At 44.5% G+C, this 16,856-nt stretch overlaps 1 protein-coding gene across 1 annotated transcript in view; it reads left to right on the top strand.

Moving 5' to 3' along the window:
• Positions 1–16,856, top strand: part of SPEN (spen family transcriptional repressor) — a 79,106-nt gene that overhangs the window by 58,397 nt on the left and 3,853 nt on the right. Inside the window, 6 exon segments of the mRNA XM_006023203.3 lie at positions 1–46; positions 702–815; positions 2,008–2,121; positions 3,410–3,510; positions 7,279–15,226; positions 16,120–16,533. The exon segment at positions 1–46 is cut by the window's left edge and continues 74 nt beyond it. Coding sequence (XP_006023265.1) covers positions 1–46; positions 702–815; positions 2,008–2,121; positions 3,410–3,510; positions 7,279–15,226; positions 16,120–16,533 — 8,737 coding nt within the window.

A 16,856-nucleotide genomic window follows, 5' to 3' on the forward strand; every position in this document is an offset into this window, starting at 1 on the left:
AATTAAGAAGATGGATGGAGAATACCTTGGAAATAACCGACTCAAGGTAAAGAAATTCTCCGGTCAGCTCATCCTATTCCGGGTCAGTTTTGTTTTGAGCGTTACATATTTTTTGCATCTGTTTAGTCTGTGAAAGGGAAGATGATTGTTTGTACTTTTTTGGTATTTCTTTGTATTTTGTAGATCAGGTTAGGCAGTGATAACATTTTCAACAACAAGCAGAATTGGAATTAATTGGCAACTCTCTTTGCAGTCTCAGCAGAGAGGCCAAGGATTGAATGGACATGGAGACTGATTTATCCTCTTACCTTTTAAAGGTAGTTCCTCCAGGTCGGTGTTTGGTGGGACAGTGCTAAGAAGATTGCACTGCTCCGGCCAGTGCTGAACTGATTTTGAGGATAAACAGAGGATTTCAGTCCCAAAAGCTGTCAATCCAGCACCTTTCACAAGACCTAAATTCACACAAAAGCAAATATTTTCAAACAGCTGTATTTGTTTAAGTTTGCAGGATTATTTTTATTAATTACTATTTGATTACAACGTGCGTGCACCTGCATGAGATGCTAATTTTAGAAAATCTGTACAAATGACTAGATTTCTTCAGATAACTCTAAATGAGGTATGCTCAGTTAAAATTGGTTTTATACGTGTGAATAGCGAATACGTGTGAACTGATGGAAGTTTTGCCCTTTTGTGTCCAGCTGGGTTTTGGAAAGAGCATGCCTACAAACTGCGTGTGGTTAGATGGTCTTTCTACAAACGTTACGGATCAGTATTTAACCCGACATTTCTGCCGATACGGGCCTGTGGTAAAGGTAGGTGGGAGGCTTTGGTATGTGGTTTGAAGTTGTTACTGTCTTTCTTTCTTTACATCCTGTCCTTTCAACCCCAACTTTCTAGGGTTTCGTAGCTCAGACAGAGAAATTCTCTCTGGGTTGAAATTTGGCCTATAGGGGGTCTATAGTTTTGCCGCCTGTTGATCCAATACATAGTGCAGTTACTTTCTCTGTTTGAAAACAAGTATTTTGAATGAGCCGAGATAACGAATAGATCCTGTCTGCTGCTCCTGTGCAGTACAGCCTCTTTCCCAACAAAATTTCTTTAGAATTCTCATGTTGTTTCACGTAGGAGAAACACACTCTAATTATGTGATTATATTTATGCATGCTAATTGCATAATTGGATATAATTATATTTTGGCAAATAGACCAAAAATGACTTTTAAAAATCCTGCAGGAAATTTGCAACAGAAAAGGTACATCCAAAGAGTGTTATAGTTGTGCATCACACCCACGTCACACTATGGGACACTCAATTACCCAGATCCATTTTGTGTAGGTATTAGAGATGAACATTGTGATCTTGCAAATAATTATGCACATCCTTAACTCATCCATCCTGATGCTGAGTGGTCACGTTGGTTTCAGTCGGATTATATGCGTGCTTAAAGTTAAGCATGTGTGTAAATCTTTGCAGGGTCAGGGACCTACTTCCGTAACATGGTTATGGGTTTGTGTTGCAACTTTAACGTTTTGAATGTATCCTTTGTTGCGTGAGTAATACATATACATTGCTATGCCAAGGTGTCTTTTATAAATCGCATATTTAGCAACCAAAGAATGGCGCTGCAGTTTGTAACAAAAGTTTATTCCGTTTTGTGGTTAAATGTTCCTTTTACCTTTTTTCCCCCCTAAAATTTATTGGGAATTTTCAAAAACACAACTGCAAACAATAACAAAAACGACAGTATTCAGTCACCAAGAAAATACTAAAAGTAAAATACAGAAAAACAAAATAAAGGCAATAATATACCTCAAGCCACAATATCCAGTCCCTTGTCCTTTTATTGTTTCTTTATTCCAATAAGCCTCATCAGAAAAGCCTGAAAATTTACTTTGATAAAAATTTTCTTGTATCCTCATGATTTAGGAATTTGTTGGGACTGACATTAAGTCCTGTGGATGAGGCTCTTATTTGGTTTTTGTTTTGTTTTTTTGTTTTTTACAGGTGGTGTTTGACCGCTTAAAAGGCATGGCCCTGGTTCTCTACAATGAAATTGAATATGCACAAGCAGCTGTAAAAGAGACCAAGGGGAGGAAAATCGGTGGGAATAAAATTAAGGTGTGCAGAAATGACCTCCAAAAGAGAAAAAAAAATGTTATTTAGGTCTTAGCCCTTAACTTGCTGGCATTTGCAGACTGCCAGTCAGAGGAATACTTAGTGGGACATACATGTCCCAGATCTCTGCAGGGTTCAACTAATTTTTTCAACTCGGCTTAGTAAGGTGTTAGGGCATTTTGCACTCTTGCTCAGAAAGCCTTCTCCAGTGTCCTCTCATTTGTTTCACCGCTCTTGCCACCCTAAGCTCCTGGACATTGGTGTCCCTGTTGTCAATACGTGTTTTTACCGTCCAGCAGTATTACAAAGGCACCACGCTAATCCAGGAATTTAGAGTGTCAGCCCAATTTCTGAGTTATCTTTCTCCTCCTCCTTCCTTCTCTCCTAAAGAGTGGGTCATCACTTCAAGCATGATGTTTCACCTGCTGAAGACATCTGAAACTTTGATGTTGTCGCGGTTAGGAGCTGAATATTTTTCAAAGGAGTTGAATATAATAAGCAGCCTTTAATGCAGAACACAAGGTTATGGTTATTTAAAGGTTTTGTGTTTTGTGTTTGTGGGTCTTACAACTAAGTGACTTTGGAACATTCAGCACCCTTTTATTATCTGTGTGTGTGAGTTCCATTACAGATTTCTTTTAGAGCAAGTATTTCATGTAAAAATGAAAAAACTGTTGCCTTATGTGGAATGCGTTTAGACAAACCCAATCGGAAACTTAATTTCTGGCTTCAATTATGTCTTTATTTTCTTAAGATTGTAGCAAGCCATTGGGAAATAGAAAGCGCTTAGTGGTTAGATCTTGGAGCTGGGAGTCAGAGTTCTTGAGTTCTTTGCCCATCTCTGCCATTGCCTGGCTGTGTAACCTGGAGTGGGAGGGGTAGATTTTTTGAACTCTCATCTGTAGAACAGATTAATAACATTGACCCACTTTTGACATTCTGAGATGAAAGCTGCTTTATGACGGTAAAGGGTGCTCATACATTTTTCAGTTTCTCGGAACAAGAGCTTCTCAGTTGCTGTTTCTTCCCTAGCTGGAATAACACATCCCAATCAGAATTGGTAAAGCTCCATCCAATTACGCTGTGCTTTGCAGCACATTTATAATCAGAGGAAGGCCTTTCATCTCGGCAGGATTAATTGCCAGTCCTGGAGATTGTGGTTTTTTTTTTTTTAACTGTATCCCGCCCACACTCCCTTCTGCTCATATATTCAGGTTCTGTAGCAGACTCTCAAATTGTGTCAGAATGGGATGTTTCCTTTATTGACCATGCTTTACCCTTTGTTTTTCAGGTGGATTTTGCAAACCGAGAGAGTCAGTTGGCATTTTATCATTCCATGGAGAAAACAGGTCAAGATATCAGAGACTTTTATGAAATGCTGGCAGAAAGAAGGCATGTATCTAATACACCTATTCCTTTCTCTTGCTTTTCTAACGCAATTTTAAATGTAGTTAAGACCGGAGGACAAAATTAAATTAACGGAACTTTTAAAATGAAGGCCACACACGTAGCCAAACCCAGTCATTTTGTCTGCTGCCTCTGCACTTCTGAGATGCAAGTTTACTTGAAGAAGTCGCCGTTCCACTTTGAATTCAGGGCAGAGAACTTTTAATGCTCATATACTGACCCAATGGTGTACTGAAAAGACAAATGTATTAATGGTTAGTTATAGATTGTAGTTTCCTTGTGTTAATTTTTAAACCATTTCACAGATGTAAATGGTTCGATTGACTGGAAAAAGTTAGTGTCTTATTGTTTCCATATCCGTAGTACCAAAAAATCTGTGTGTGTCAAAGACTTAACTGAAGTCCTTTGGTCCACTGTGCAGTCTAAATACTCAGCTGACTTAATGCTTCGTTTGCAAATAGCTATGGTCCTTCCTCATTTTCTTAAGAATGTGGAGTGCTTCATTTTTAATTCCTTTCCCTTGCCTCATAGTAGTTTGCAGATTAACAGATCAGCTGATCCCAGTCACATATTTTCCAACTCTTGAACTGATGATATAAAGTTCCCATGCAGACCCATCATTTCTTTGTGGCTTGATTGAATAATAAGAACTCTGAGGGGGACTTACATTTTTTGCTTGCTGTCTAATATGAAAAAGTGTGTTCTCTCTAGATGCATTGCGTCACTTCTCATCATCCTGTAACTATTATATATGGGTTGCAAAAGACAGTATGTTCTGTCCAGAAGGGTCACTTTTCCAGACTGGTTTAATGCAGCCTTGCTTAGGAACACTTTCTGGATAAAATTCATTTTACTAATGATTGTTATGGAGAACGGGCAAGCTAGTTTTCTCTCTAGATTGATGCATTACTATGACAGAAATTAAAGGCTGGCTTAATTTTTGAGGTTTTGAATGATCTGTGAGTGAAACGAGTCTGACATTATTTGCAGCTATGAGCTACCCACTTTTCCATTTTAGATCAAAGTATATTGACATAACATACGTAACGTTGCCAGATTAAAAAAAAAGTGAAGATTGGTTTGGAAATTATAATTGGCATAATGGGAATGAATGTGTGTGTTCCCATATCATTGCCAAGGATTGCGATCTGCCAACAGGCAGACTGTGACAGTTTCCTCTGACTGAATTAAAAAGGGAGAAATTAGTTTGTCTGGTGTCTCTTAGCACACACAAGGCATCTGGGCCCGTCTTCCCTGTGAAATTCTTCTGACTAGAACACTGATTTCTAGAACAAGATGATACTTGGATGCATGCGACGTCTTGTTTGTCTTTTTCTCTTTTTTTCCCTCTCTAATCAGCTATCATTATGTTTGCATCTCTACTAACTAGTGAAGAATAATTAATCATGGAGCAATTCGCATATCTAAAGGTGAACTCTGTTCTGGATCTTATAGTCCAGCACCTGTTAGTCTTTTTGCTTCCCAGCCTGCCCTATTCATGTGAATATTTGGAATCCAGGGCTTCCAGACCCTATTAATAGCAACATGACTGCACCTTTGTGCTATGTTGTTTCTTTAATGGCTATTGTTGCTATAGGAAGTATCAGCTGAATCCATGGCATGGAAAATTTTCCAAGGTGAAATGTTGCTGGTAAGAGGTTGTTGCTCTTACAAGGTGTTGCTGCAAACAAGGGTCAGCTGTAAAAGGTCCCTAGTAGTGATGCTAAGGAGGCTGCGCAAACCAGGATTCTCTCAGTGTATCCAAGAGATGAGGAAAATAACTCAGTAAAGTTAATTGGTTGTGGAATCAAAATGAACTCTCTGTATTGTATGTATATCTTTTAAAAAGAAAGGTAATTGGAACAGAATGCGTGGGGGGTAGGCTAGTATATAGCTACATTGGCAGGAGCCTGAGATACTTACTGTATTTATGAATCGTGAAACTGCAGCTTAATTATTCAGGACACTGTAAATGGATGTCTGTTCCATTTTTAGGCCATACTTATACAAACCTGCATGTGACACCATTTTGAGAAAAGTTAGTTTTGAAATCTTATGGAGGATTTTCAAACATTTTATTTATTTTCTATTCTTTCATCTGTAAAGTCATAGCTCTTTATGAATTCAGCTAAACAGGTCTTAGAAGGAGAGACTAAATATATTAGAAGTAGTACATTTAGTAAGCCTATTAAAAAGCCGTCTGATAATTTTGCTTAAAAATGTCACACTGGTAAGGTCCTACAGGTTTCAGCACTTTGAGACTGGAAACAAGCGTGATGTGCACCATTGCAAACCTGAGCATCCTTTTTTACCAGGCACGCACACCACCATTTCCAGGCCCCTCAGGGACCGATACTTGACACTGGACTTGCATCTCAGATAGTGTTTTGCACATTCTGGGCCCCGAGCATGCGTAGATCTATTCGGGACAAGGGCAGGATAGCACAGAAGGAAATATTTGTGTGCGGGGTTGATTTATAGAGCACAACAGCTGTTCAAACCTACCCTGGGCTTTGCAGTTAGTCCAGCCTGTTGTGGGGCAGAGCATGCGAGCAGGAAAGGTGCATGGTAAATGCAGTTTATCATACTGCTCACCAGTTTATTATTTATAACCTATTTTCTCAGATAAGCCCATGTAGATGCAGAGAGGAGCCAGTCTTTTTCTTGGTAACTTTTTTTTGCTTTTTAAATACGAGGCAGATTTTGGTCCTAGACTCGAGCCTAAATTTCTGTTGGTAGACTGAGAAATGTATTTGCATGATTCCTCTTGTTCTCATCAGATGTCTCCTGAGCTTTTGCTGATTTTTTGGAGCCCTTTTGTAGTAAACACTTTATTTTAGATTTTTTTAAATTTTATATATTTCTTACAAGGTAGAAACATTTCACATTTTGTATGAAGTCTGAATGTGTGAAATAGTGTGCAAAGCATAGTTTAAACTACTTAGGGAACTGGAGCACCATATATACTTTCAGTATGAGAAATTAAAAAAACACTTATCTGCCATTACAACTGCTTTTTGATGTTTTTGTAGTTTTGGAAGTGTTAAGGTAATGGGGCAATCACTTGGCTTCTGCCGCTGAATGCTTGAGATGAAACGCACCTGCTCTGTTTCTGACTATATAGCGTACTATTTTGTTGACTTGCAATGTGAACAGATAATGGCAGTGCATTGTGTTAAATGGAGGAGCTATTAGTACTCTGTGAAAATGAATGCTCCGTTAGAATAAGAAAAAGCACCCCATCTTGCTCACTTGGAAGATAAGCACACCTTATATCAGGTGCCTAATCAAACCTTAAATAACGTGCCTATTTCGGGAGCTAACTAAATGCTTCAGCGTGTGTAGCAGTTGCCTTGAATTGGGTAGTCTTTATACATACATAACACTTTTTTGCCCCATAGGTTTTTTTACTTACTCCCTGCTTGAAACTGGAAATACTTTCTAAGTCACAGCTGATCTCACGTTTGGCAAAAGATGGAGTAACAGAACGGAATCAAAAGTATTCATTAAAGCAGCCTCATGAACAAAGTGATTAGCTAGATATTTGAAACGAACAAAGCGGCTCATCCACTACGCGCTACTTCATTGTTGTTAAATCTATGTATGCCGCTACAAATAGCAGCTCTGATACACTGAGTAATTCTAAATAAAGAAACTATCAGAAAATGATTCCCTATGTAGAACAGTTTTTATAATTAAACCCCTTGGTTAACTGGAAAAGCTAATCCCAGGGCTGTTCTTGTTTTTTGCCAGAGATGAAAGAAGAGGATCTTACGAATATGCCCCTGATCGTACATACTACGAGACTGTTAGAACTCCAGGGACGTATCCTGAAGATCCTCGGAGAGAATACCCAGCACGAGGCCGAGAATTTTATGCAGAATGGGATCCTTATCAAGGAGACTACTACGACCCACGTTATTATGATGATCCACGAGAGTACAGGGAATACAGAGGAGATCCTTATGAACAAGATATAAGGGAGTACAGTTATAGACAACGGGAACGGGAGAGGGAGCGGGAGCGATTTGAATCTGATCGGGACAGAGATCACGAAAGGAGGCCAATAGAGCGCAGCCAAAGTCCAACTCATTCCAGGCGTCCGCAGAGCCCCGGAGCATCTCCCTCCCAATCAGAAAGGCTTCAGAGTGATTCTGAAAGGAGGATCTACAGCAGGTCTTCAGACCGCAGCGGGAGCTGTAGCTCGCTTTCTCCTCCAAGATATGATAAACTTGACAAAGCCCGTGTAGAACGTTATGCAAAAAATGAGAAACCTGATAAAGAGCGTGCTTTTGACCAAGAGAGAGTTGACAAAGACAAACGCTTGGTGAGGAAGGAGAAACCAGAAAAACTAGAAAAAGATAAAACAGAGAAGCAAAAACGAAAACCAAAAAACCATTCGCCAAGCTCTCAGTCTTCTGAAACAGATCCAGAAAATGAGAGAGAGCCAAGCCCTGAAAAACTGAAGGGCAATACTAAACAGAGTAAAGAGAGAGCTGACAAAGAAGGGACAGCTAAAAACCGTCTGGAACTAATGCCGTGCGTTGTGTTGACCCGAGTGAAAGAAAAGGAGGGGAAAGTTATTGATCAGCCTCTGGAGAAACCGAGAGCAAAGCTTGACAATGACACTCTCAAGTCTCCACTTGAACAAAAAATCCAGACATCTCAAGTTGAGCAAACCAAGTCTGACCAGTCTAAACTGGAGCCTGTCAGAACTAAAGTGCCAAAAGAAAAGGTGCTTGCCAGTCACGTAGAAGTGGTTGACAAGGAGGGAAAACTAAAGCCCAAGAAACACCTGAAGACAGAGCAGACTTCTGAAGGGGCAAATGCAGTAGATCTTGACAAATTAGAGGCTCGTAAGAGACGTTTTGCTGATGGAAACATGAAACCTGACAGGCAAAAACTGGAAGTTAAAAGAAGCAGCCAAGATGAGGAAGATGCCCGCATGGTCTTGAAAAAGCAAACTGATACGACAGCTTCATCTAGAGAAGTTACAGTGTTAAGGGAAGGAGAGCTGGAAAGAAAGCCCTTGAGGAAAGAGATACTGAAAAGGGAATCTAAAAAAATTAAACTGGAAAGACTTATTACTGTTACCAGTCCCAAAGATACTCAGGAGCCTGCTAACATTTCAGTGGGGATTGGCTCGCGTCCCAGTTCAGATCTGCAGGCAAGGCTAGGAGAACCAGTTGATGAGCTGATAGAAACGCAAGACATCTCTTTGAAAAAGTTTAATCTGATAAAACAACACAAGCAAATACACCTCTTAGATGATCAAGGAACAGAGAGAGAGGACATGAGGAAAAACTATTGTCTTCCTGAAGAGATGCCTGACCATAAACTTGGCCAAGAAAAACTGCAGTCGGCTGAGTCGGAGGAAAAAATTGGCATTGATATCGATCACACACAAAGTTACAGGAAACAAATGGAGCAAAGCCGCAGGTTAAAACAGCAGAAGGAAATGGAGATGGCAAATTCTGAGAAGTTTGGCAGTCCAAAGAAAGATATAGATGAATATGAAAGGCGTAGCCTGGTCCATGAGGTGGGCAAACCCCCACAAGATGTCACAGATGACTCTCCGCCAAGTAAAAGAAAAAAGACCGATCACTTTGACTTTGAAATTAGCACTAAAAGAGAGAGGAATTACAGAAGCTCTCGTCAGGTGAGCGAAGATTCGGAAAGGACTGCGTGTTCTCCTAGCATCCGACACTTTCCTCTTCACGAGGATGACGACATATTAGATTCCCCAAGGCTAATGCCATTAAAGGAAGCCAAAGAGTCACCTAAAATAGAAGAAAAGGGTTTTTCGTATGCTAATATGACAGTGAAGGAAGATTCCCTAAAATTTAATCCCTATGATTCCAGCAGAAGGGAGCAGATGACAGAAATGGCTAAAATAAAGCTATCTGTACTGAGTGCTGAAGATGAATCAAATCGATGGGAATCGCAAGTGAAACAAGAGCCGGGAACAAGAGTCGATATCAGTTTCCCAAGCAGCATAGTTAAAAGAGACAGCATACGAAAGCGATCCGTACGGGACCTGGAGCCAGGGGAGGTCCCTTCGGATTCTGATGAAGACAGCGAAAATAAGCCCCGGTCTCCTAAAGCCTCGTCATTATTGGAGAGCTCCAGGTTATCTTCTTTATTGAGAGACAGAGAAGAGAAAATACGTGAAAGAGAGGAAAGGTTGTCAACGTCTTTAGAAAGAAACAAATTTTATTCCTTTGCATTGGACAAGACAATCACACCAGATACAAAAGCCTTACTCGAAAGAGCTAAATCTCTCTCTTCATCTAGAGAAGAAAACTGGTCTTTTCTAGACTGGGACTCAAGATTTGCTAGTTTTAGAAATAATAAAGACAAAGAGAAAGTTGACTCTGCTCCAAGGCCTATTCCATCATGGTATATGAAAAAGAAAAAAATTAGGACTGATTCAGAAGGAAAACTGGATGATAAAAAAGAGGATCACAAAGAAGAGGAGCAGGAGAGGCAAGAACTGTTTGCATCTAGGTTTTTACATAGCTCAATCTTTGAACAAGATTCAAAGCGCCTGCAGCATTTGGAAAGAAAAGACGATGATTTTGACTTCATTTCTGGTCGATTGTATGGGAGACAGACATCTTTGGATGGGACTAATAGCGGCTCTGATATGGTCCAAGAGCCTGTGGTTCTTTTCCACAGTCGATTTATTGAGCTCACCCGAATGCAGCAGAAGGAAAAGGAGAAAGATCAAAAACCGAAAGAAGCAGAAAAGCAGGAAGATAAAGAAAACCGGCCCAAGACACCAGAAACTGTCCCTGATGATAAAGAATCAGAGCAGAAGCCTTCATCTGTAGTCGGACCTTCTTCAGTCACAGCTGTACCCCAGGAGCCAGCCCCAGCTGTACCTGAGAAGGCAGCAAATGAGAAAATAGTGGTGGATATAACCTCTGCGAGAGAAGAAAGGCCAGCTGAACCTACACCTGCAGCAGAAGAACCCAAACCTCTTCCTGAACTGACTGCACCCGTCAAAACTGAACCACCTGAGCAAACCGAGCCCCCACCCGTCGTGGAGGTTAGTAAAGATGTAGTTCCTACGGCTCTAGCTTCTGAGGAAGATGTTGTCTCTACAGAGCATCCGTCATATTTGGATACAAAACCTCCTACACCAGGTGCTTCATTTTCACAAGCAGACATCAATATAGACCCAGAACCTGAAAATCCACAGTCGGTTCCACCACCACCTCCCAAAGTCCTTCCGAAGTCTGAAGAGTCTAGTGAACCTAAAGAGGAAAATGCTCTCCCTGCTGCTAACGCTGACCCTCCTGCCAACCAGAAAGTAGAGGTAGTTGTGGAGGCCGTGCCCTCGGTGGTCTCTGACAATGACATGGAAGTTGAACCCCCGGTTGTGGTAAAAGATAAAAAATCCTACAAAAGCAAACGCTCTAAGACTCCGGTGCAGTCAGCCGCAGCTAATGTCACGGAAAAGCCGGTCACAAGGAAAAGTGAAAGGATTGACCGCGAAAAACTCAAAAGATCAACCTCTCCTCGTGGGGAAGCGCAGAAACATTTAGAAACTAAAGTCGAGCCAGAAAAAGTTTCTAGGAATGCTGCTAAATCTCCCAGTGCTGCTGCCGAGCCAGAAAATGTAGAGCCAAGCTTGCCTGTAGGTCGGACGAGGCGCAGAAATGTCAGATCAGTTTATGCTACCACGGGAGACAACGAAGGGCCATCCCCAGTGAAGGATTCGGTAGAAGTAACTAGGTCTACCAGGAAAAGAGTGGAAAAGGAGCCACAGGAAACAGTCACGACTGTTCCTACTACGCCCAGAAGGGGAAGGCCTCCAAAATCGCGCCGAAAGCCTGAAGAAGACATCTCTCCAATCAAGGTGGAACCGGTACAGCAAGAGGCAGATGAGAATGAAACTAAGGAGACTGTAGAAACCCCTAAGCCAGCAGAAGGATGGAGGTCCCCTCGGTCCCAGAAACTCGCACATGGTCATTCCACGGCGGCAAGTGGTCCGCAAGGGAAAAAAGGGAAGAACGAACCCAAGGCTGATATCGCGGTAGAGCCAGAAGATGCTGCCGAAACAGCTGGTCAAGACTCCAGCGTTAGTGAAACCAGCAATAAATCCAAACCAACGGACAAAGAAGTAGCAGCGAGTGACCAGAAGCGCGACAGAAAAGAACTTGAAGCAGATAAAAATCCAGTAGAAACCCCCACCGTTGAGATTGTAGAGAAAAAGCCTGTTGCCGAAAAGGCTCCTAAATCCAAAAGGGGAAGATCTAGAAATGTCAAGACCGTAGATAAAGCGCCTTTGTGTCTGAAGAATGTAGAAATCCGCCTCAACATTGATGAAGTCAAAGGTGCCTTGCGGCCAAGCGAAGAGGAGGCAGAGCCTGCAGCGGTGTCGCCCGCAAAAATCAAGAGCCCACCAAAGGAGGAAAATGTGTCCCCCCATTTTGTAAAGAATGAGGTAGAAAACCCATTCCCAGAAGCAGACAAAGAAGCTGTGCGAGAGCCAAAGCATTCGCCAGAGGCTGCTCAGTTGGCAAAGCAGATTGAACTCGAGCAAGCAGTGGAGCACATTGCAAAGCTCACCGAAACACCAACCATTGCTGCCTACAAAGAACAGGCAGCCGACGTGTCCGAAGTCCGTCAGGAGGAGGACGGTGATAAGCCTGCGCATCAGGCGAGCGAAACAGAACTGGCAGCTGCTATTGGATCCATCATCAATGATTTTTCTGGAGAGACAGAAAACTTTCCTGCCCCCCCACCTTACCCTGCTGAATCAGAGTCTGAGATAGCTGCAGAGCCCTTGGTGCTACCACTGCCTCGGGAAGAAATGGAGCCGGAAACGGATCTGGCAGTGAACAATATCTTGGAAACAGAAGCTGCTGTTGAGCCCCCTGCGCAGCCGGTCCCTGGCTCCGCACCGTCCACAGCGGAGACAGACAGCAAGGAGCCGGAAGTGAGCTTCAGTGAATCTTCCAATTCTGCCCAGGAAGCTGAAACGCTGCAGGAAGCTGAGGTTTCTCGGAAGGACAGAGGTCGTCAAAAGGCCGCTCGGCAGAGGCGTAAAAGGAGCACGAGCAAAAAGGGGGATACGGCTGAAGTCAACGTTTTTGAGCCTGAGCGGGTACCAAGTAAATCTCCCATCGCCAATGAAGTTAAGGCAATACCCGAGGAAATCTTGAAAGATGAAAAGCAAAACAAGACCTCCGTTCAGGTTCCTGCAGACCCGAGTGCTTCCGATGCTGCCAAAGCTGCGGCCGGGGATGTAATTGCACATCAAACCGTAACGGAGAGCAGTGCCCCACCTAAAGCTCCTGCTGCTGCTGCTGCTCCTGCTCCTCTAGACCTGCCCTCTCCGCCTGTCCCTGTGGATGATGTGAACCAAACTGGCTTCAAGCTACGGCAGGCTGTTGAAAATGTACCCCCGCCTTCCCGCAGTGCTCCAAACCCAGCCGTTCCTCCAGTGCCGCCTGTACCGGCAGCAAAAATACCGCCCCCTGTACCGGCTGGGGTAGTTCCTCTCCATTCCACTACCACCAAGGTGTCAGAATGGATCGTCAGGCATGACGATGCCCGTGCTCGTTCCACCCCACCACCAGCTCTCCCCCCCGATACTAAAGCATCCGATATCGACACCAATTCAAGCACTTTGAGGAAGATACTCATGGAGCCGAAGTACTCCTCGGCAGCAAGCATCACTTCTACCCACGTTACAACGTCTATTGCTGAGCCAGTGAGCACATCGCGTTTGGAGGAGGCACCTCCTCACCCCCAAGTAGAGGCCATAAAACCAGTGTCAGAAGAGAAACCAGCGGTTCCTGTGACCAACGCGTTGGATCCCCCAGTAGCAGAGGCACCAGTTTTTAGCGAGAAAGAAAAGATAAGTACTGTAATTGCTCCCAAAGCTACTTCCGTTATAAGCAGAATGCCGCATAGTGTTGATCTAGAGGAGACTCCAAGGATCACGTTGATGAAACAAGCCCCCCAAACCCAGACATGTCTAGTTAATGCCCCTTCTCCCAAATACAAGCAGAAGATAAGCACAAATGACAACAGCAGGTTTCACCCGGGCTCTATGTCTGTTATTGAAGACAGGCCAGTAGAGACTGGATCCAGCCCCGGTCTGCGAGTGAACACGTCAGAGGGTGTTGTACTTCTCAGTTATTCGGGACAGAAGACAGAAGGCCCCCAGCGGATTAGCGCAAAGATCAGTCAGATTCCCCCAGCCAGCGCGGTGGATATAGAATTTCAGCAGTCTGTATCCAAGTCGCAGATTAAACAAGAGCCTATTACTCCATCTCAGCCCACACCGAAAGGTTCCCAAACTCCTACAGGGTATGGAAATGTCTCCACCCACTCTTCTTTGGTACTAGGAACACAAGCGTATAATACATCCCCTGTGATCTCCTCTGTGAAGCAAGAACGCAGTACCTTGGAGAAATCTGAATCGGGCCACCTTTCTGTGCAGGCTCCAGCTTCTCAGTCGGGGCCAGTGAAAGTCCTCTCCCAGACCGTAAACACTCCGCCTGTACTGGTTCACAATCAGATGGTACTCTCACAAAATGTAGCTTCCACCAACAAAAAACTGTCTGATCCAACTGCTCTGAAAGTGGAGACTAAATCTCTTCAGCCATCCAACTTGAGCCCTGGGGTTAGTCCTCATCATCCTTCCCTGTCTGGTAAAATGCATTCAGAGGCCAACCATGTCAGCTCAGGACCCAGCACCCCAACGGATCGGGCCATTTCTCATTTGGGGGTTGCAAAACAAGAGCCCCATTCCCCACGTACCAGCGGACATTCTCCCTCTCCGTTCCCGCGGGCTTGTCATCCTGGCAGTACATCCTCTCCTGCTTTATCTAGTAGTACCTCCGTCATGCTGGCTCCAGGAATTCCTGTGCCTCAGTACATATCCAGTATGCACCCTGAGCAATCTGTTATAATGCCCCCTCACAGTGTAACACAGACTGTATCCCTTGGCCATCTGTCCCAAGGTGAAGTGAGAATGAACACCCCTCCTCTGCCTGGTATGCCTTACGGCATCCGCCAAGAAGCGCTCCACTCTCCCAGAGCATCTCTGCAGCCTCAGATGGAAAGCAGACCTCCGCGATCCAGCACACCTCAGCCAGCTCCGATTAGAGACATAGTCATGCCTCCGCTGTCTTCTCAACATCCCCCAGAAGATGAGATGCACTTCCATCACAGCGTGTGCCGAGGGTCTGCCCCCGTACAGTCCGATGTGCTTGTCATGCAGCCGGACTACCGCTTGCATCCGCCAGGTATTCGACTTGACCAGTACAACGTGGCTCGGGACGTGAGAATGATGATGCACTCGCACATGGCGGCAGTGGGCGACCACCACCCCGAAACGAGACAGTCCAGAACACCGGACGGCTCTGTGAAAACTCCGCCGGTGAGCAAGACTCCGCAGCCTGGAAAAGACGTGCCCAAGACGTCTGATGTGAAAATGGCTCACTCTCCACACAACGAGCCTCGCCTTCTCAGCGTCCCTCCCAGCAGCCAGCTGTTGACGCAGCCGGTGGTGGTACCTCATGGTGTACAGATCATGCACCCCACGGGAAGTTCCTTTCATGATTACCGACCGGTGTACAGTGACATGAGGAACTACCATACAGCAGCCCAGCTCGGTCATCCTCAGTTCACTGGTGCCTCGCCAATTGGGCTGCCTTCCCGGAGCATGACCCCATCTCAGGTGAGAAACGTGATCATCCTGATGTCCTTCCATAGGTGTTCCATTAGCTCCTTTGTTTAAGGTTGTGTTTTACAGTGCTAGAACTCGGTGATTTTTGCTTGGGAAGCGTGGAATGAATACGAACCTTTCTAATTTTGCTGGAAAAGAACTGATCACAGACTCATAGAAAACGAGGGTTGGAAGGGAGCTCGGGAGGTCACATCTAGTCCAACCCCATGCTCAAAGCAGGACCAGCCCCAACTAGATCATCCCAGCCACAGCTCTACTTCAAAACCTCCAAGGATGGAGATGCCACCATCTGTCTGGGGAGCCTGTTCCAGTGCTTCACCAGCCTCCTAGTGAGAGAGTTTTTCCTACTATCTAACCGCAGCTTCCCTTGCTGATGGGGAGGACCTCCTCTTTTTCATTACAGTCCAAGCCAAGGAGGGTATGAAATCTGCTTTCAGGTTCCTAGGTTTAATGGTGTGAGAGAAGGAAAGTTTCCATTGTAGCCCAGATGGTGTCTTGGTGTAATTCTGCTCACTTGCAGCTGTTTTCCATGTTACTATAAGGAGGTACCGTTTTGTACAGGTGAATGGGTGTTGTATGTTGGATAGTAAGTAGGGCCTTGTGGGTTAGGCAGTTTACAAGGCGTGGGGAGGGGTCATGGTTCAGTTTCCACCTCTGCTGCCGGCTTGCCGTGTGAGGTTGAACAGGTTTTTTCCTGGGGGAGTGATGATAACTCACAAGGATGCTGTGAAGTTCTTAGATGCTGCTGTCATAAGAGCCACGTGAATGCCTAGGTGGATTCCAGTCTGTTTTCTAGAAGTCTTGTTAAATGAGAACACTCTGTGCCTTAAGTGCATTCTTCAACCCTTGCCTTCTTTCTCCCCCTGCCCCCCTCCGCTTTGTAGGGTCTCTCGGAAGGCGAGCACTCGCATCCCGGTCAGCCAGTACGCAGCAAAACTCCTCAGATTTCCCAGGACTCCAAGGGGCCACAGGCAGCCGGACCTGAGCAGACCCACCACACCACTGTAAATAGGCATGCAGCACAGATAGATCCTCACATACATCTTCAGAGGGCACAGGCAGATACAGGCCAGACCTCCTACCCCTCACCTGTTGCCATTTCATTGAAACAGGAGCTTCCATCACCGCACCAGCCTCAGGCAGTTCCGAAGCAGTCTTTGTTCATCCCTACAACTTCAGGCCCTGGAGCCCCACCAGGCCTGCCGCTGACCCGCCCTGAATCCCAGTCTGCTCTGAAACAGGATCCTTCTCTTCACCCGGTTTCTCAGAGACCTGTGGATATGGTTCAGCTCTTAACGGTAAGCTTTATCTTCCCTGTCCTTCCTGAGCCGCTGTCATCTTCATGCTTTGTTATGTCTGTCACCCAGGGGCTAGGGGAGAGGGGATAGACGGTGGTACTTGACTGTGATTCTCCCACGTGTGACGCCAAAACGTACCACCGCTCTCGTTAAATACCACACATCTTCATAACATAGCCATCTCTCTGCTTTCTTGGATGCTTTTATCACCAGAGAATAGTTGGTGATAGTCACATTTATGTGGCAAGAGTGAGAACACTCCATATGTGCTAATGTTTCAGGCTGTCTTCAGACTTAGCCAGAAATCACTGTGTTATTCGACA

Source organism: Alligator sinensis, unplaced genomic scaffold (assembly GCF_000455745.1).
Source record: "Alligator sinensis unplaced genomic scaffold, ASM45574v1 scaffold512_1, whole genome shotgun sequence".
In the NCBI taxonomy this organism is placed as follows: Eukaryota; Metazoa; Chordata; order Crocodylia; family Alligatoridae; genus Alligator; species Alligator sinensis.